The sequence below is a fragment of the Heliangelus exortis genome, chromosome 1, assembly GCF_036169615.1.
Source record: "Heliangelus exortis chromosome 1, bHelExo1.hap1, whole genome shotgun sequence".
NCBI lineage: Eukaryota > Metazoa > Chordata > Aves > Apodiformes > Trochilidae > Heliangelus > Heliangelus exortis.
The window spans coordinates 123,923,675-123,946,079 of NC_092422.1; the positions used below are offsets into that span (position 1 = coordinate 123,923,675).

General features: G+C 38.5%; 1 protein-coding gene across 1 annotated transcript in view; it reads right to left on the reverse strand.

Annotated features, from left to right (window-relative positions):
* Nucleotides 1-22,405, reverse strand: part of PLXNC1 (plexin C1) — a 71,630-nt gene that overhangs the window by 43,595 nt on the left and 5,630 nt on the right. Inside the window, exons 2-9 of the mRNA XM_071765146.1 lie at nucleotides 15,996-16,118; nucleotides 14,537-14,671; nucleotides 12,527-12,627; nucleotides 7,208-7,322; nucleotides 6,132-6,276; nucleotides 2,750-2,819; nucleotides 1,307-1,382; nucleotides 1,134-1,187 (exon numbers count right to left, since the gene is read on the reverse strand). Of these exons, the coding sequence (XP_071621247.1) occupies nucleotides 1,134-1,187; nucleotides 1,307-1,382; nucleotides 2,750-2,819; nucleotides 6,132-6,276; nucleotides 7,208-7,322; nucleotides 12,527-12,627; nucleotides 14,537-14,671; nucleotides 15,996-16,118 (819 nt within the window). The remainder of the gene's footprint in view (nucleotides 1-1,133; nucleotides 1,188-1,306; nucleotides 1,383-2,749; nucleotides 2,820-6,131; nucleotides 6,277-7,207; nucleotides 7,323-12,526; nucleotides 12,628-14,536; nucleotides 14,672-15,995; nucleotides 16,119-22,405) is intronic.

Below are 22,405 nucleotides of genomic sequence, written 5' to 3' on the forward strand. Positions count from 1 at the left end.
AGTTCTAACGAAACATTTAGAGATAAGATCACAGTTGCTATTTATGCTAACCATGTTATCACCCACAGAAAAGTAGAAATCAAAAAGTGTAGGCAGCAAAGCTCTATGTACTTACTCATCAGTCAAATTTCTCTTCATTACTCATCTCATTCCTAACACCTGCATGTCATAAGCAACTACTGATGACAAGATCAGTCAGTTTTAGGAAAAAATAAAACAATTTTGGCACCAGAAAGAATGAAGGGATAACCCTGTGGTTTAAGGGCTTGCCTACAGGGCAAATTGTATAGAATGGAAGCTCAAATACAGTCTATATGGTTTCAACAGAGAATTCAATAGCCAGATTCAGAAGGCACTTTGGCACCAGTGACATTCCTTCCTTTCCAGAGACCCAGCTTGAGCAGGGTGGATGGAGATTAACTTTATATCCAGTTTCATCTTATAGCCTGGAAGCAAGGAAAAGTTTTCTGGAAGTGTGAGCCAAGGATTTACTAACATGTAGGGATTTCAGTCCCTGCATGAATCCTCTAGCCACTTGTCTGTTATGCAGAAATTGGGTGGCACAACCTCCCCCTCCTTGTGCTCCTCTGGAAGCTATGTTTCAAGAGAAGCTATTCTCTGGCTGCATAAAAGGAGGAAGAGTTTTGAGACTCTGAAACCTAGTTTCACAGAGTTGTCTGTGCAGCAGAACCCAAATATGCATTTAAGTCTAGGTAAGAGATTAAGTCTGAGACGTTCTCCTTTGTTTTGCTTTTTTGTTGTTGTTCAGCTTACACATCCCAGCTGTCAGCATGCCAGCTCCTGTGGATTGCCTAAACACAGCATACAAGGACTCTGGCACTTTAAGCAGTACTATATAAAATCTGCATCTAGAGATAGGCACATGACTGTTAAGGTGTTCACTGCATCAATGCCTGAATATGAAATGCAAATGTTTGTCTGTACCTTTAAGCAACAACACAGCACTAGGAAAAAACAGTATCAATCCAAGTTCTGCATTGCCTTTCTATGTAAACAACTGATGGCCTACCCATCCTTATCTCTATTCCTCCTACAACATTTCTTCATTTTACACAAATTTCTCCCCCAGCCCACAGAACCCAAATAATGCTGATCTTAAAATGCTAACTAACCTCTGTTTCCTGCGCAGTGGTGATCTCCTTGGAAGCAGCTGCATTACAATTATCCTGAAAAATATCAGCATTTCTCCATGTCAGGACAAGGAAGAGACAGATTGCTGTTCACGATATATAACATACAAGGAGAAGGCATCATGGGGGATTTATCCCTCCCCAACAAACTTCACCTGGCAGGTGGTGGCAGGAGAGACACGTGTCCTTTTACAGCTGGCACACTCGCCCTTGTGTATACACAGTGAGCAGCTGGTAACACAGAAAACAGAGTTTTTGTAAGACATGGGGTCTCAATCTAGATTCAGCCATGAACGTGAAAATTTCAAGTGACAGGAAAAAGGAGAACAACCCAGGAGAACAACCTGGCAAACATGTAATGAAATGTGTAAACACATTACCTGTGTTTACCCTCAAAGCCTATTGTTCTGTTGTGCTTATTCTGAGGACAAATTTAGTATGAAATACAATCTGTGCTGAGACACTGGGAGTCATAAATTTCCCAAAAGCATGAAGCTAACAGAACACTTCAGGCTTCATTCTGATGTGGTTTTCTCCAGTACATAAGTCGCCAGATAGTGCTTTTTAACCAGAAAAAGGCAGAAACCCATCACTGATTCTTTCACAGCTTGCCTGAACTTCTGTTTTATGTGTAGTGCTAGCAAGTATTACTATCTTGCTATTGCTTTCCCCTACCAAAAAATAAGCCTGTTGGAGACTAGTTTGTCCCAATCTTTCTTTGCAATGTATCCATCAGCATGGAGGAGAGCCAAGAGCAGCACAGGCCCTCTCTATGCTGAGAAATGCTCTGATTTAAAGAAGGACACCTCCCTCTCTGTGTTACTCCAGGGACAGGGAAGTGATATGCTCCTTCATATTGAGCAGGAGCTCAATTTCATCCCAGCCACCTATGGACTGGCCTCTTTTAATAGGGGAGGTTCATTCTGAATGGGAACACTGTAGTTACCTACAGCATGTGTTAGCCAGATCTTTCCAAGTTTTAAGAACCACATACCAAAAAGGGTTAGGTTCTGGGCACAATTGCTTTCTACTGTGAGCTCTCAACAAAGACTGTGGCTCAGAAAAATAATGTGTCCAGAACAATAGGTACTCATTACTTCTATTAGCAGATTAATGTTAATTTCTGGTTTAATTGCATTCAAGTTACCCATGGACCATATTTAAACTGCATCCAGCTCAACTAAACTAAAAAACAGCTCCATAAAGTGACTTTACAAAATCTCTTGACTCCTCTAATCTAGGTCTTATCCTGAGTACCAGGGGCCCACCTTTTTCACAAGGACATAAAGGATTTTAATGTCATTGTGTCATCCCTTATTGTCTCTTCATGCACTTGTCATAAATTCAGTCATTGCAATGACTCTCCCACAGCTAGCTGCCAGGTTCCCATTGAACAAAAGTTATCAGAAAAAAAGTAGCTTTCTAAGGACAATAAAAAATGAAGAGAAGTAGAAAACTAGCCATTAAAAGACACACTACTATTTTTAGTGAATGAATTTCCCTAATAAATAAAACCCAAGAATGATCATACTTCAGCCCCCCTCCCTGCACACACACATAAGCCCCTCAATAAACTTCAGGAGGAACCAAGATCTTACTTTTTCAACTGAAATGTTTGTGTGATATTCCAAGAGCTTGAGGACAGCGATGCTTCGAGAATGAGACAATCTGGAAAAATGTGACTGTTAGATATATGCTGGATATTACAAGAAATAACTGAAAAAAAATAACTGAGATGAAAGCTCATGTTTCTTCAGCTGTTTCGTACATTGTTTACACCTTCTCATAGATTCACTCACACTTTTGACTAATAAAATAACTAGATTTTGTTCTTCCATTGCTTCCACCTCCTTCAGCTGAGTTACTGCAAGACTTTATACACACTCATTTATTAAGTTTGATGCTGCTGATGTATGACATACAAAAGTAATGTTACTGCCAGGATACAGATAAGGAAATGCTGCTATGGATCAGGGATTTAAGATCATCCCCTGAAGAGCACACAGTGGTAATGCTGTGGCACAGCCAGACCCTGAATTCAACCCTTGTAACACAACAGACTGTTCTGATGTGAGAGACCCCAACATACCCTTACTCCTCTCTCTTTCTGTCTCAGACACTTGGTTTCAGAGTCTTCTTTTGTAATCTATGCAGTAGCAATTTTCATCCTATTTAAATCTTTTATGATTGCATGAGTCAATTTGCCATTATTTCAGCTAGCAATTACTATACCGACAATTCACTGGCAGCTGTGGAATGAAAGAGTATCTTCTCCCATGAGCAGAATACCACATCGAAAAGTAGAGTTAGATATATACCACTTAAGCCATGGTCCCTTTCATCTGTGTGCCTGCAGATGTATATGTCTGTGAAATGAATGACTGTCTGAGATCAAATGAAACACATGTGTGCAGACTTTCCTGGCTCCCTCTATGCAAGGAAGGAGATGGCTTTTTAATGCAGGAAAGCTTCAGAGATTTAAAGGATACCCACCTTGCAAAGGTAGAGAAAGCTTTGTCTTTATCACAGGCTAGGTTGTTCATATGAAAACCAGCTTTGGCTACATCTACATCCCTAAATCAGAAGTATCTCCTAGCTTCACGTGTCAGTGTGACACATGGGTGCTCACTGCAAAGGTCACCCACACTGCTTGTCAGATATGCTTAAACACCTTACTAAACAGATAGTGTAGAGGCTGATCTTTAAAGGTGCTGTAATGCTTGAAGATGAGGATGAGCACACACAGACATTGTTAAATCCTTCTCCAAGCACCTATTTGCAGCTCCAGAAGTCTATGTATCTGTACAAATCTGACATGTTGGGAACAAAATAACCTAAATCACTTGCCTAGGTCTCAAGATGTAAGCAACTTAAAAGCAGTATTTTACAAGGAGAAGTAAGTAAAAATAAGGAATTTATCTTCTTCTGGAAGAGCTTGTCTTCTAAGTTTGTATAAATAACACTGTCAAATATGGCTTCTTGATTTTGTCTGTGTTGAAATTAATGGAACCTATTATTTTCTTTATGGCCTGGACTGACCTTTGAAAACACAAACTGCACTGAATAGCAGGTATTATTGTCAATTTTTTTCCCCCCAGAAATGTACCTGAAGGAGTTTTGCAAGTGCATCTCCTCATGAAACAGAGATCACTTTACATGAGGTACCATAGTCAACATAATTTCCACACTTGCATTATATACTAATATTTCTCATATCATAGGAGCATGTGAATGGCAATAATCCTGGAAGGCACAAGCTAAACTCACAGACTTTTAGTAACACTATCACAGGGCTCACCTTTTGCACAAAGCCCAGGCAAGGCAAGCTACATTCCATAACACTATACTCAGAAAACCTGCTAATAGACTAAGAGAAAGCTTTAGTTTAAGAAGACAGAGAACCAGAACTATGTACAACATAATTGTAAGAAAACATGGCTTTTGAGACTGGGTCACTCAAGGACGTTATTTTCTTCTCTAATGCATTTGGCTCTCTTAAAATTCCACTGATCATATTTGTTAAAGACAGTTTAACAGAGCAGAATCCACATGGATATAACCATAGTTGTCACCTGCTGCTGACAAAGTCTTGTCTCAATTCCCAAATCAATATATTGGACAGGAACTCAACATGTAACACATGGATGATGACATAGGAGCATTTTGCATACAATGGCCATAGGATTAGCTCCTGAGATCCCAAAATTCCAAGGAAACCTTTTCAGGGGCAAGGGTCCCTGAGAGAAATAGAGCTCTTTGCAGCACTGACTCTTCAGAAAAACAGGCCATTGTAAGTTCTGGTTAGCATTTCATTCTTCTTTCTATACAAAGGTATTACAATGAGAATCAGATTACATGTTTTTTAGGCTACACTATCTAGGAAAAGGTAAAGGCAGGTGTTTATCTGAATTTTCTGTTTCCTCTTCAAGTCACTTAAGAGCACATGGTATCCTTGAGGTTGATATATTTATCCCTCAGCTCAGATAAAAATTATCTTATATTCTGACATAAGCTACTTAAAAAATGTAAAAGTCAACCTGTATTAAAAAAGCTTTGTGCTTCTATACAGACCCTTGAACCAACGCAAGGGGTGAAATTTTCTTTTGGTCATCAGACCAGACTGTGAAGGATTATCATCTGGTCTTTTTGAGACCAAAGCCTAGAGAATAGCTCAAAAGCCTTGACACTAATTTACCACCTCATTGTAAGACTTGCTGTTGCCCATAAGAAGCACAAAACAGATCATATGCATCATGTGTCTAATAGAAATGGCTCGGGTCTCTAATTCTGAGAACTACAGGTGAGCAAAGTAATATAAGAATTACTGCAAAATGATTCAACCAATAATTCAGAAAGACAAATGAAATCAAGTAAAACACAAAATGTTGTACCAGTCAGACTGTCCCTAAACCTTGTATTTTTCTGCTAATCCACTACAGTGGAAAGTGTCTAAATTAGGCTGAAATAGTTAATTGAATGTGAAGATTATTTACTCTATAGACGTTTGTAGTGATATTCTCATTTCTGCTAGAACAGTTTCTTGCAAAAACCAATTCTGTCTGCAGATGAGAGAGGGGTTAAGATGGGTCACTGGACCAACACTACTTCCATAGCTGCAGCCAGCTTGATTGTCATTGCAGGTATCTTAAGTATCCTTAGGCAAAAATTAACAACACCATGTGAATATACTCCTAATGCTGAAAGATTGCACTGCTACAGGCTTGAACTGAAGAACCTGCTTCTAGCCATACATTAACATGCTTTATTACTACTAGAAAGCATTAAATATTAACAAATCTTTAATTATCAAGATAATGTGAGTATACTCAAATCACTTTAAAAAACAGTATTTTTTTTTCAATGAGATTTAATAAACAGCATTACCTGTTCTCACATTATTTGGCCTATATTTATGCTCAGTTCTCCTCAGTAATAAAGAACAATGAGTAAGCATTAAATACATCTTATAGTAAAACATACCTTTATCAGTTATCACTGGAGTAGTAAGATTACAGAGACAGGATGAGCTTTGCAGCACTACATTTTCATAAAATATTTCAACAGGTTTTACAATTTTTACCATACAGAAAGTAAGGATTTTGCTTATACTTGCAGTCACAGCAACCTATAAAACAATAAAAACAAGAATACAACATGTTTCTTGTAATACTCTTTAAGTCATCATCTTGTCTTTACAGAAAACCATGAACTATGAAATGTACAAAATGAAAATTTTTACAGGGGAAGCAGACAATTCACCAGGTAACCCCTCCCAAATGATGCAAACATCATGCATTGTTTATTTCCAGAAATTAAATGGAGAGGAACAACCTGGAATAATTTGGGGTTATAAAACAAGAATTTTGCTGCAACTGTGTTACGTGCTGTTCCAGTCCCTTAAAAATAGTCTCACAGAGAGATGACATTTGCATCCATAGCCAAAGTGCACTTCATTATGAAACAGAATTTGTCTTATAATGAATTATCCTTTGTTTCTGGCTGAGAGCACTTTGCAAATATGATCACATTAGTGCATTCAATCAGGAAACCAGAAACAATAGCACGCAGATGAAGTGGCCAGTCACAATTCTTGATAATCAAATACTTAAGGCTGTGTGTGCTGTGAATAGACACTGGGTAAATACTAATATCAAACACTTAAAGAAACGTTTTTGTTAGCGTATGTATCTCAGCAAATGTTTTGTATCTTGCTACAAAGCTCAGAACTTAAATAATGCACTTGATATAAAATCAATGGAAATATTAAAGTAGCTGATAAAGCCATATAACAGAAATGTTGCCTTTGTAATCGTAGTGAATTTTTGACTCAACACCATGAAGCAGAGCTTCAGCACACATTCCATAGGTGAGGAAGATAACATCCATCCGACCAGTACATTCAGCTCGCTGGCATTTTCAATGCATTTGCCAACTGTTGAGGTAAGGAAGACTAATATATAGAATATGGTGACACAAGAAGGGACGCTGCAATAAGCTACAAAATGACACATTTAAAACCATAATAAACAAACCTATATAAATCCGGGTGTACATACCTGATTTTTGCCAGGGAAAGTCAGCAGGATTTTCAAGTCTTTTTCAGGTGCACGTGAAATGTTATACCAACCGTTTATGCTGTTTGCACGTGTACAATTTTCTTTTAATGTGCACCTAAAAGTATACATAAAGTTATAATAGCCTCCTTATGGTGGCTTTGACTTCAGACACTGTTCTTTAACTTATTTCATGTTATTGATTTTTTACAGGAACACTATTGATTTTTTTTACAGGAATATGGTTACAACTGCAAAAAGCTTCAGCAAAACAATCAGTAAAATCTTCTGCTTATCAAAATAAATTACAATGCATTGATATATGCTCTAGGCCCCTGATGAAGTCAACAGGACTCAAACAAGTATTAGATCCTTGGCCACTAACAGTGGACTTGGTAGCCTGGGCTGCAATTCATTATTCCCAACTTGATTGCTCCATTGTACAGGTCTAGATCTGACACTCCCACCCCTCCCAGTTCCCTCAACACTGAATGGAAAGAAACAGGCTCTTTCAGGGTGCAATTCTTCTAACCTATTACAGACATTCATACAAAAAAGAAATAAATCACACTATCTAAGCTGCTCCTTCTCTCCAAAGAGTGTAAAAGGAGATGGGGGTGAAGCTCAGCTGTAGAGCTATGCTGCAAATGTACACATCTGATGAGATGCATCTTCCTTCCTCATCTCCTCTGTCATCCACTGATGTGAATGGTAATCCTTCCCTTTTATGTCAGTGCACTTGGTTAAAAGCACTGGGTTTGAAAAGACAGTTTAAAATAAACTTCTTTGTCTTACAGAATAAAATCCATTTCAGAAGTAGGATGGCACAAAGCAAATAAAGATGTTACAGAAGCCAAATTGTAGGAAACAGAAACTATACAACAGTAAATTAAGGAAGAATGAGGAAACGCTGGAATGTACAATTGCTACAAAGATTACAGATACTAAAAACACATGGTAAGAAAGAGAATTAGGCATAAAAATCACTGAGTTTGAAAGCTGAATCTTTAAAATACTCTCTACTGTGAACAGTTAGTGAAAAGTCCATAGATTAACTCCAAATAATTTTATATAGCTAGCAATTAAAGACAAGTGCCAAGTGCATAGATCTTAATAACTTAAGACTGAGTGTTTATAAATAAATGTATTATCTAACATTGTTTTAATACTACTGCTTTTTACCAAAGGTAGAAGCATGCACAGCTTCCATTATGTGATCAGTACCATGTGCCTTAATGAAGTATTGCTTTGCTAGAAAGCAGAAATTAATACATACTTGCAGAGCATTGGCCTTTCTCATGAGGAGCTGAGATGTATAAATGAGCATAAATGTATTTTACAAACAACGTGTTTTCTCTCCAGCAGAAATAACACAAGCATGACTTTCAAGAAAAACATCCACTGCTTTCCAAAATACCCAAAATAACCCCGCAAACCATAGAAACCATAAAACCCTCTTCTCTGTAGATCAAGATGCTGGCAACTGGAATGCAGTTAAGCACAGGGTCATTTCCTTTGTGGTCTAGCTCAGGAAACTGAGTTCCTGCTGCACAAGAACCCGGTGGGGCTTTGCATCTGAATACATCCAGATCATAACTGTATTGTAAAAAACTGGGACTACGCCTGGCATATTGCAAACTGCCTGAACAAGGTCAAATTTCAGTCCCATTTATATTTCTCCTCACCTTACTGAGATCACAAAAATCCATTAGCACCATAGTTTTAGAAGAAGAAAAGATGGGATCTCTCATCAACAGATATGCCCAAAGCAGATGCTCAGCTACGTATGGGCAGATAACATTCACTGGTAGTGATGTATGGGAGAGAGACATTCTATAGTTTCTGACAGGCTGAGGATCAGGATGTTGAAGATGCAAGGCAATGCACTTGCAGTTCTTCATGCTAAGTAAGTGTATGCATAGCAGTGATAGGAGTATTAAAATAATAAAGAAGAAAACTTCATAAAGCTGGATATTTAAAACTGTTCTAGGACTAAATTATCTGGCACCTTAGACTCCCTGAGGAACGCAAGGTTGTTGCTATGAACTACCATGAAGAATTTAAGAGTTTAATGACAAAAAAAGCCATGCCATACAGGATCCAGTGTTGTGCTTGTCATCATGCCAAGAAAAATGGGTCTTTTGTTGCTCGAAAATCCAACCTTTAACACTAAAACAATGTTCTATGGACAAAGGTCATGTCATGGGAAGCAGCAACAAAGGAGGAAATAGAGCATCTGATGCCCCTCAGCAGAAATTCTCACAATTGCCCTACACATGCCAAGACTAACATGAATTCCACTGACTTAAAGATGAGATTCTTTTGTTATATATATTTTTAAGGAAAAGAATATTGTTTGCAAGCACACTGGAATGAGCATAATAGATAAATATTGCTTATGAACCACATGGTTCAGATAACTATTAAAAAAGCAAAAATACCAGTGCAACAGAAGTGACTGAAAGTTTCTAGAGTCTGGCTTTCTTGGAAAGGTGGACTGGACTCTACACAAGTATGAAGGTATCTGGTATGAAAACTTAGGGTCATATTCAAGAAATACATAGATATGTGTATAAAGAAAAGCAGAGTCAGTATTTTTTTAAACCTTTCACAGCAAGCAAGTTCATTTTAGTACTGAAGACTCCTCTTGACAACTGAATTCAAGTTCCACTTATTTTATTATGCTAATGCAATACCTATGCATGCTGGCTCATTTGTATTTACTTCAGTCTCTGCTTCACTGATCCAGTATTAACTACAAATTCTTCTGAGTTTGTACTCTCTCCCCATCTAAACCATACTGATTTCCTCATGGAATGAGAACACTGTTTCTGAGAAAGCTTTGGCTTCCTTTTCCAAGGTACAAGACCCTCAATGAAGTCCACAAGTACCACAAACACTGATCAAATTAAAAAATCACATCAGACAACTAAGACATGTTAAGACAATATTTCCATATGGAAATTACACATAAAACATCGGTGTATTGTACTGGAATAACTTCAGGTTATTCCTGAATTCATATTCCTGAATATCTGATTCATCTATAGAAAATCTATACACATTAAGAGAAATCTCACAATGCTAACATTAATGGCTTTGCATGATTGGAAGTGAAAAGGAGAATTCATATTCAATTCATACTCAGAGTAGAAATAGAAACAGGGGAAACATTTTGTTTAATTTTGTTTGCACTTCCAGTATGATGTGCAGATTTTTTTCATCAAAATACTGGATTTGAGTTCACACTGTCTTCAAATTGAAACACTGCTGCAAAGTTTTATTTTTAAAATGGACTGTATATTTAATATAAAATTTATTTCCATGTAAGAATATAAAACATACCATTGATCTCAAAATTATTATGGAATATATTGCATTAGTGAATACGTATGGACTTTGATGAAAATACTGGCTAAAACTATGGCTTCCTTTTTTTTTCTAAGGCTTCACTGAAAGCACTTTCTTCACAAAAACAAATTCTTAATGATAAGTGCTAACCAGTGAAAAATTATGTGGGTGTTGAACAGGATTCATATTATTAGAGCACTGAATTTTTCCTCCACAAAACCAAATAATTTCTGTTTCAACCAGATTAAAACTTCTGGTGATTCCCCTCATAAACAGGGGATTTACTGACTACTAACTGTTTTCTCAAACTCTTTGCAAGGTAACTAAAAGCCTGTAAAGCTTAGCACATTTAATAGATACATTTATATAGGTAGCAAAAGAGAGTTTGAAGAAAACGTGTTGAAGAACTAACAGCTACTCACTTCTAATAACTTCCTTTGCAAACTTAAAGAAGCACTTCTTCAGTAATACCATGTTAATACTGAAACAACCTAAATTTGGTAGTATTAACCTTCTAATAGAAGGCTACCAGTGGAACTCCTCAAAAATCAATCTTATAACCACTTCTCCTAATGTTTTATTTACTGATGAACTGGCATAAATGAGGTTTACACTGTTGACATCTGCTGACAGTAAAAGGTTGGAAACATCACCATGCAGAGGAGGATAAGAATGTCACACAGGAAACCTTGGGTAACCTTGAAGTGGTATGACATTTCAAAGCATAAAGTACATGAACATGTACCTAGAGCAATGAAAATCTCACAACCCATATGTGCTATAGACTGGAAACTCATCAGCTGGAAAGAGAACAAAGAAGGAGAAGGCCCTGGGGGCATTATTTCATCATGAATGATTGTGGCCCATCAATGTGATGCAGTCATGAAAAAGACATTTGTGATGCTAGGACACACCAAGTAAGATGCTTTCTGGACAGAGTGATTAAACACCATTGAGCAAGGCACAGATGAAGTATCTTCTTGAATATCACGACATCCTTATTTTAAAAGGATACATAAACTTCATAGAAGGGCTACTGGAGTGGAGTTGAGAAAGGAGTGTTGTGTGTGAGAGGATCTTAGGTTAGCTGGTTTAGAACACCCAAATTTAAGTGAAAAAAGAAACTGCTTTCACAAAAGCACTGAGAACCTAAGTGTGAGGAAGGAGGAAAAACTATTTAAGCCAAAGCAATGTAAGCACCAGAACAAATGAGTATAACCTGTCCATGAGCACTTGTGATGAAAATGAGCAGACAGATTTTAACCATCATAACGATGAGACACTCAGCCATGCAACCAGGGCAGGAAGGACAAAAAGCCTATCTAAATTCAGGATGCTCCTTGATTAGTTTATGAGTAGGTTTACACGATGCAATTGTTTGCAATCTAGGACTGATAACCCATTAATTTCTCCAGTCCAGGACAAAGACATACAGCAGCTTTCAAACCTGCTTCAGAGACAGTGAAGCAGGTTTGAAACAAACCTGTGACAAAACCAGTGACTCAAATGAGAGGATGAAATGTTAAGGAAGAAATTCTCCTCAGGCTTACATGACAGGCAGTGGTTACAAAGCAAGGAACTAGGAATACTGAAGACAGCTGAGCTCTCTTTTCCTGTTTTCACATGTAAGATACTTCTAACTATTAAAATGCTTCAAGCAGAAGCATACAATTATATCTCCCAATCAGTCTCGAAAGCAAAAACATCTGTTCTAAAACCAAAATAATTCCTTTTTCTTAGTCCAACATACGTTTTATGGGTAGCTGTCAAAAATCTGAGAGTTAGCCTGGTTTTAAAAGGGTGAAGATCTCTTTCACATGACAAGAAGTGTCTCACATTTATGGCTATGACTAATTCCATAAAAAATCAGTAGATATAAGCTTGATACTGAATAGCCCCAAGCTAGTAAAAAAGCACACTGACCAAGAATGCATTGCTTTTATATGAAAATCTAAAATACATAAAAAATACCTTCGAATCAAAGAACACCATCCACAGTAAGGATCCTTTGCAGATAAGCATTCTTGCTGGGAAACATATCTACCACAATTTGCAACTGGAATTCTTCTCACCTAAAACCAAAGAATGTAATAACACAGAATTAAAACAGCCTCCATAAACAGGGAAACTGAGGGTTACCATTAAAAATCTCACAGCAACCAAGCACAGTCCCTTTGGGAAAGTTTTCTTATGGACTCCCCTCTGCCAGAAGACCTTTGGATAGAGAAATGCAGCCTATTTTACACACGCTGTATTTTGCTGTCAGATAATGCAACTCCTCTGCCAATGACAAGGCCAGCATGGACAGAGTAATGCAGGAAAGACTGACTAGCATAGTGAATTAGAGGTAACAACAGAAAAGAGGTATATTTTAAAAATCTGCTTAGCAGAACATCGTTTCCATCTCATCAGAACTGAGCTTTTTAAATGACTGATGAAGGTGCATCCAAAAACGCATGCGCAAAACAAAATGCATCTGTGTTTGCATGACCATGTCAGGTAACTGCATGTGCACACTAGAACAAACGCATGCAATTGCTTTGCATGCATGAAAATGCCATTTCAATAAATAAATGTAGATAATTGTGGCTATATTTTATGTAGCTATACTTGTACATTCAGCTTGAATATCCTAGCCAGCCATTTTCAGAAAAGGAGAGGAAAAAGAAAAAGAGAAAGCTGATTACATATACTGAATATAAATACAGATGTTAGCAACAACAATGCTAATAAATAATAGTAATAAGAAAAATATTCCCAATTCAAATTATTTGCGAGAACTAAAAGTACCTTTATTTTGTGACCCAGGAGACATGGCTTTCTACAGAACTATATTTACTGGTTTTTTCCAGACATACCTTATAGAATTCTATTTATATGAAGGTGCATGAAATAATCAGCTCAGAAAAAAGCCAGTATCATAGACCACTAGTAAGACAGTATAGAAGCCTTATTTAAGTGTCAAGAGATGATCAGAGGGAGGTATTTATTCCTAAAAGCTGTTGCTCCTCTGTAACAACTTGTTCTTTTACCAAAGGTAAAGAAAACTCAAATCTTTGAGTATCTAAGTACACTTTTGACTGAAATTTTCATTTTATAGATTATTTATATCAGTCAAGAGTTCTCCCAACAACTTACCTGCTTTCTCAGACAGCAGGCTAATAAGCTATATTCACTGCTGGAAAAGTGATTTTATTGTAAATGAAGGTAATCAAGTGCTGGATAAAATCCTGTCAAACCAGGATCGACAGCCAGCTCTTATGTTTTCACTGCCATGTTCCCCACTGTTGCTGAGACAAAGGAATTTGCTGAGTTGATGCTCAGTAGCCCAGCTGCAGGATGTGCTGCAACAAGTGCATCAGCTCCTGGGTGCCACTGTCTGGTTGAGAAGCAGCTCTGGTGCATTTGCTCCCATGCATACTCATTAATCACATCTTCTTGTGTTGCTTTTTTTCTTTTGTTTTGGTTTGGGTTTGTTTGTTTGGTTTGGGTATCTTTTAAGTCTATGACTAACTAATTGTATAATTGATTTCAGCAGAACTAAGACATAAAACCTAACTTTCAAATTATGAGATTTCTTCACATTAGCACCTCCACAACTGACTAGCAAACCCTTGTCTACCAGTACCTGGATTGCTAATTCAGAAGAACTTTGTCTCCAGAGTCCACGACCTTTGCCTGCATGATGATTCCAGGAAAAAGAGAAACTAAGACTCTCTCTCAAAAAAATGACTTAAAATAAGCATGGGATTAAGGGTGTAGCAACAGTGGGCAGGACCATGACAGCCCTGAGCTCTCTTCTGAGCTCTGCAGAAGTGCATCCCAAACTCAGACAATATAAACTTAAATGTAGAGCTGGTAACTGAACTGGGTATTCAAGGTCTAATTCTGACCCACACTGATTCTTCACTTATAAAGTGGCAGAAAACCCTTAAGCAGTAGTTTACTTGAGTTTATTGTTTTATTTAACATTGTGCTTACCTTATTGGCAGAGGACAAATAGATGTAGTTACTATTTACTGGATCAAGTCGAAGTTTTGGGAAAATGGAGGTTTCTTCCTTAATTTCGTATAAAACCTCTGGGCAATTAGATTCCATATCCTCATTAAGAATAGCCTAAACCACATGAAATTGAATTATTCACAAGTCCTTTTATTGACCATCCAGTATCTTAAACAAAATCCAAATTTCAGCTACATCACAACTTGTGAGGTAATTTACCATGTCCTGATTCAGTGCACCTACTGCAATGGCTCTCACATTGCAGAATGATGGAGGAAAAGAGCACCAGAACAGGATTTCAACAAAATCCATGCCAAACCCATTTGGACTGGATCTGGCACTGGTCTAGAGTATGAAACATCCCTCCCAGGAAGTACGTTCCTGATAGACACTGAAAATGAATGTGGAAGAGATATATCTATATCCCAAAGTCATCTTGTGTTAAGTATTCCTATGAAGAGACACCCACAATGTAAAAAATGAATGTACACAGGTTACTAAGTAATGTCTTCAGAACATTTGGCTTTTGTGAGTGTATATCTAAGGTGGTATTTGTTTTGCTTCCTTTGACCAGCTCTACAGTTTACCACAGCCCTTTGCACAGAATTCAAAAGAGCCAGAGATCACTTTATTTTGCAAGCTAATAAGCACACCAACATTGATATAAGGTTTTCCATAAACATGACTAAACAGGGAGGTATGTACTTGGTCTCCACTCTGCTACAGAGACACAGAGGACTTCAATTTCATTTTTCATTATCGAAAGCACAGTGAAATCAAGCAGGTAAAGGCTTTTCAAGCTCTCTATATCTCTCCAACCGCCTGCTTAATAAAAACAAAAAACGAGAGTCATCCTCCTCAGCACAGACAGGAAATGCACGCTCTTGCAAAACCCAGAAGAAAATTAAAGCATAAAAGACATTTGACTGGATAAGTGTGATAATGAGATAAGATGACTTCACTTCCAGGTGACTGATTTAAGCTAGCGCAGGTCAACTATTCAGAAGCTAAGGCAAAATGAATCTTGACTTTTCTCTCTAATGGACAGCTATTCACATCACACAGATAGGCTAACAAACAAGTAAATATGCTCCCAAAATCTAACCATATTTCATATCTCTACTGGAAAATCAAAGCAAAGACGGAAACAAAAGACAAGAATAACCGAGAACTCCACAGTTGGTAAACTGACACTGTGGGCATTAGCAGTTTAATGAAATGTTTCTATGAATTTTAAGCAGGGTAAGTAATTGCTTTGGAAAGTTATCTTGCCCTCCAAATAAAAATACAGTAGTTACTTCACAAACAAACAAAAAAGAAATAGAGATTCAGGGGAGTGTTGTTGTTTATAATACAGTGCCTCAAACCAGGAGACATTTATTCACTGGAACACAGCAGCAGCTGATGGAGAAGAGAAGAGTTGCCACATTCAGCTTACCTTCAGTAACTGTCCATCATCTGTTCCCAAAAAGAGAACTATCTGATTCAAAACAAGGGTGCCATAAACAGCCACTAATCCAGAGTGAATCAAGGTAGGTAATTTCTTGATTGACCGTGCCTCCTGAAAATCAGATAAAAGGGGAAACTATTAAAGAAGCATTCACCTGTATTGCAAAACATTTAGTAAAAAAGAAGAATCCTTGGAAAGATTCTCAGAGAAGTCAACTTTAGACAATACTTTGGGCAGTATTTTTAGTTCTGACAAAGTTTTAAAGCAAGGTATCATTGAAAAGGCACATGAAACATGAAACTACTTTTTTATAAATAGTAACTGGTCATCTCTGTGATACAGGTAACATCTACTGCAGCTCTACCTCTGACCTCAAAGAAACACATACATCAGGGAGTTACTTTGCAACAGAATAGCTTTTTTTTTTTTTTTTTTTTTTTTTTTTTTTTTTTTTGCACATAATGCCCCGGGGCTCACTGTGAATTTGCAGTTCTTCCCAATGAAGCCATGCTTTGCCATCACCAGACTGCACTTACCATGAAGGCTAGAGATACACTCAGCAACCACTTTTAAAAGCATTCTAATGTTCTAGAGGAAGGAGGCACTTCAAACACACAGAAATCATTTGTGTCTATTGATCCTTGCGTATTGCATTAATATAAAAATGAGATAAAGCAGTATAAAGTCCATATCAGGGAGAACATAAATGCACTTAAAAGTGGGAACTTTTAAAATCAACATACTACCTACAGTTCTTTGTCCAAGCTAGAGGAAGTTAAGTGACAAACACATGTAAACATCTCACGAAAGACAACATCATGCAGGAAATGCCTCTACCTTGTGGAAGGGAAAAACCAAACCAAATAACCCTGACTGGAAACCATCAAGTGCTGAAAGGAAGCCCTGATGTGTGAGAATAAGGTCATTCACCAAGCTCCCTACAAGCCAAGATACCCCCCTGGCAAGCAGTACCTCAGTGTTGCAGCCCTATAATTACTTCAAACCAGGCTCCGTGGCAGACACTGCCAAAGGTGTGATCCCACCTGCTCTCCGAACAGGTCCAACCCCAGCTTCCCTTCTACTGTTGTCCTGGTTTGGGCCAGGATAGAGCTAATTTTCTGTCTTGTAATTTTGCTTTCAGCTAAGTCTCTTGTAAACTGTACACTAGTACAACGCTTTCCAGTGAGCTTAGTTAAGGAAATGCTTTGCCAAGAAAATGGTCTGCAAATCCATCTACCTACCTACCAAAATTTTCATTCTTCTCATCACATTAACCTGTGGCTACACTGAAACCAGTGCTGGCACAAAGGAGTGGTGAGAGAGGTGGGGTAAGAGCTCAGGTAGGACCAGGTCCTTGAGAACAAGCTCAGTCGGTCACCTTACAAAGCCCAGAATCTCAGACTCAAGGACAGATTTCTAAACTTACCCTCTGAGTGAAAGAACCTATTTGACTTAATGCACAAGATGAAGTGAGAATGGACCATTAAAACTGACATTTTGTGGAAAGGTGAAGGCATTTCTCAAAGTTATGAAGTGAATCTCTAACACAATAAGAGCTGAATTCAACTCTCTGCAAGCTAGGATGCTGGCTTAGTCCCAAAAAGCCTTTCCACATAGAAATAATTTTTTCTAAGCTGCAATCCTAAGTCAATTAAAATATTTTTTCAGTCATCTGAATTATTTTAATTAGCTTCCAAGAACAGACACTTGGAGTAAAAGAGACTTGATTAACTTCCATATTTAAAGATTTTTTTTTTCATTAGCATGAAGAAGACATAAGAATTACCATGTACTGCCACAGAACTTCAGTAAAACACACTTCAGCATGAGACTCCAGTACCATGGAGGTTTGTTTTAGATAATGAAGGGGAGGGGGAGGATGGGGGGAAGTGACTGCCAGCATTTTAAGGTGAAAAAAGTTAAGACAATTTTTATTAGCTCAGAAGGTAATAAAACTCTAGCACTGATGCATACAATGAGGCTTCATTCAGACTACGGAGTGAGGGGGTGAGGATTCCAGGTTTTCATTTCCACCAGAATTAACATTTCTTTTTTCTGCAGTGCACAGTATAGTAGTGTAAGGAAAACAAGTCACTCGAGGTTCCTCGCAGATTCTGTACAATAAGATCACAGAAGAGAGGAGTACTCACCCAGTCTCTGAAAAGCTTTGCTGCCACATTTTATTTTGACCCACATACTAATAAAATAACTCATGTCATATCAGTGCATCCCCCTCATCTGACTGAAGAACCAATACTGACAAGTGTGGAAGCCTCCTCCCTTCACTCTGCTTGCTAGAGGGAGGGTCAAGGCAACATTGAGATAACATAGATAAGAAGAGGGGAAATTTAGATGGTGGGCAGTCACCACAAAAATTGCCTTCTCTCTTTTGCAACCTACTTCTCCAGCTTGCCCTCTCCCTCCAGGGTGCAGTTGCTGCTTTCACCCTCCTGTCATCCCTTTTCCATGTGCATTTATTTTTTTAACAAGCCCTTTTACCTCTTCCACTGTGACTAATGGGGTTACAGCACTGTAGGGCCTTCCCAAGCATTTTCTTTCACAGCTAAATCCATCCTTAGAATGCATTCACAGTCTAAACTTCCTGTATACCTAAAGAGCCACTTGTATCCATGATCACCCATCTGTTTATCCTGTAATATTTTCAAGCTATTAACAAGAAAAGAAAAACAACAGACAATAGTGCTCTATAAGATCATTCTCTTTATAATACTGCAGTTCCATCCCCTGTTCTAGTCTGTAGTCTCCCAAAATCTTCATGTGCACAGGTAAGCCTAGGTATCTCCTGAATTAACTTACATTTTGTTTTTAAGTTCACCCTCCCTATGCTGTTTGGTTATTGGCATGAAAGGTGCTTACACTAATTTTTTATTTTGCATCTCATTTTCAGATTTATCTCCATATGATTCCAGCTGCATATTCACACTGCTACTTTCTATCTTGATTTCCTCCCAATTATTTTACATTGTGTGCCTCAGAGGGAAGAGCAGCGTTTTTAGTTCATGCAGCACTCAATGTATTGCAGCTGGCCAAAAAGTGAAAAATAAAGGGTTTGAGTCTCAGAATGAATAAACAGATGCAGCTACACAAAATGACACAAGACTTGTGAGTAGTGTAGAGAAACAGTCGATAACGGAACAATACACAGATGTTTTTCCTGCAGGGAACAAGCTCCTGGAACCTCATTCTTATTTCTTAATTATTTCTTAAGTTCTTAAGTTATTTCTTAACTTAATTCTTAAGTTATTTCTTAACTTTGCCACCCTTCAAGCTCCTGCATCAACTTCTATTATATCAGAGGGTATATTGAGAGATGTCAATATTGATGCATGCCAGAGCCTTTACTAGGGTTAAGAAATTAGGAGATAGAACTGTTCCAAAATTTTATTTCCAGGAGGATTTTTTTAATTTGTTAGTGGACAAACTACCCCAAATGAGCAGACTGAAAAAAAAAATCAGGGAGGATGATCAGAAACCTTGTGGAGGCAAGATCTTGAGCACCACGATTTAAGGCAGGAGGAAGAGTGAGAGGCTACTCTTAAGCAAGAGGTTGACAGAGACTCCTGAGGTGGGATGGCTAGAAATTTGTGACTTCATGCAGCAGCAGCAACACTCCTTCTCTGCCCTCTGATGTGAGTTTATGGAACTTATGAAGTGTCCCATAAACTTATGGAGTTTATGAAGTGTCCCAATAACCAATGAGGGAGAACAAGCTCCTTTAAGGAAGGCTTTGAAACCAACTGAACTTGAACAGATTATTAGCAGAAAGCAAGAGCAAGTGCTCTCCTGTGATTCTCTCCTGTGAAGGATGAGGGCACACAACTGCTAAGACATCATGCCATTAAACAGCTTTCTTTTTCTTTTTTTTTTTTTTTCAGGGTCTCAAATTCATTACACTGCAGAGCAACTGCATATCCATGTGGACAACAATGACACTGCCTAGTGCAAATCAGACTACAGACCTCTGGCAGCAAAGCAAAGGATATGGCACAGCAGGCTTTGTTAACCCTATGCCACAGTTTAATGCTGGTCAAGCAATTAAATGACTGACAGATGCTCTCTATTAATCCCCCTCCCTTCCCTGACAGAGAAAGGAGACAGAATAAGGGAGATTTACAGGTTGAAAACTAAGATACACAGATTTAATGAAACCGTACTGATGAAAAGGAGAATGATGAAAAGTATACAAATACACACAAAAGTGATCCCACATTCCTTCCTCCTTCCCCCCAGTAACTCTCACATCACCATCGAGGCTGCAGGGCAGACCTGGAAAAGTCCCAACCTGGACTCCTGGAGTCAGTCGTAGATTGGAGCTGGAGGCAGAAACACATGGATTCAGGTGGGCATGGATTGGGATCAAGGACAGACAAATGGACAGAATCCTCCCAGAATTACGGCCATGGATGAAGAGAACTTGACCCTCATAATCCTTCAAATTTATACCTAGTATGACACATATGGGATGGAATACTCTGTTTTGTCAATTTTGGCCACCTATGTGGTCCGCTACTCCCTAAAGGAGGGCTGCAGGTGTGACCCCTCTACACCTTTTCTCCTTCCAGAGCTTAAGATGTTTTTCAGAAAGAAACAGTGACCTTGATTCTGCCTATCATTCCCTAGCTGTAACTATAGACTGAGAAGCTTGTTGTTGATTTCACCAAGAGCAGCTACTTAGAAGAGACTTAGCTGAAAGCAAAATCACAACAACAAAAAAAATCGTTTCTATCCTGGCTCAAACCAGGACACCCTATGGGGTCAGTGAAACGTGATGCTCTTATGGATTTACTACTCACAAACAAGGAAGAACTGACTGGAGATGTGATAATCAATGGCAGCCTCCACTTTAGTAAGCATGAAATAACAGAGTTCAGGATCCTCAGGGTAGTGAGGAAAGAACAGCAGAGCACAGAGTAGGAGACTAGGATTCAATTTGTCCAGGGAACTGGTGAGTGGGATTCCCTCAGAGGCAGCTTTGGAGGGAAATGGAGTTCAGGAAAGCTAGTAAGTCTTTCAGGACAACCTCCTTCAAGCACAGAATCCAGGAAAACCAGCAAAAGCATCACGAGATGGCTCCTAGCTAAGCTGGGATATAGTGATTGAACGACAATGCAGGAAAACGGTAAAGAGAAGGTAGAAGCAGGAACAAACAACAAAGAAGGAACTGCCTAGACATGTAAGGATGGTGTCAAGAAAGCCCAAGCTGACCTGGTGTTGTAACTGGCAAGGGATGTTACAGGCAACAAGGAAAGTCTCTGCCACCACATGAGTAATAAAAGAATAAACAATGAAAATGTGGACCAGCTGCTGAATAGGTCGGGTGATTTACTGATAGTGAATGCAGATGAGTCCCTGACTTCACCAGCAAGGTCTTGTGGTCCTTTGTATCTATCAAGTACAAGGAGGGGAAAAGCTACCTGTCCTGGAAGAAGATTAAGCCAGGCTTCTCTTAAGAAATCTCATCTGAACAGAAATCCCAAGGGAACCAGATTTGATCTGCAGGAAGATGCTCAGAGACTGCCTGATGACACTATTAGGCCACTCGTAGTTCAAGAGCTGCAGACATCACAGGAAGTCTCCAACAACTGTGTAATGGCAAATACTGCATCCATCTTCAAAAAACAAACAAACAAAAAAAAAAAAGCCAAGAAAAATTACCTGAGGAACTACACGTTGGTCACACTCAATTTTTCCCTGGGAAAATCACGGAGCGAATCTTCTTGGAATCCTTTTCTATGTACAAGAAGAAGAAAGGAACTGGGAAAAGCACATATGGGTTCACCAAGGATAAATCATGCCTTACCAATCTGACTGCCTTCTGTGCTAAAATGACTCGATTTGTGGAGGAGGGAGAGCAGTGGATTATGTAATTTCCTTAGACTTCAGCAAGGCTGCCATTTCCCACAGCATCCTGGTATCCAAGTTGAGATGTCACAACTTAGACAGAGAGGCTACTGGATGGCTAAAAAACCTGAAAGGATCATCAGTCTCCAAAGGCTAACAAATAACTGTTTTTTACTCTACCTAGACACTGATTACAGGTGGAGATCCTCAGTGACCCTATTCTGGAACATGTCCTGCTCAACATCTTATCAGTGACATGGAGAAAGACACAGAAAGCCTGTGGATTAAGCTTGCAGATGACACCAAAATGAATTGTCATGCTTGAATGCAGGGCTTCCATTTCGAGGGACTTATTTAGGCTCTAAGTATAGGACTGTGGGGACCCCAAGATATTCAGCAGGGACAAATATGAATTCTTGCACCTGGGATGGACAAGAGATAATGTCACAAACTGTAACACGGGAGGCTTCTAGTGGACTCAAGAGAAAAAAAAATCATCAGGATCATTGTAAGGATAGATGAGCAGAACAGGTTTT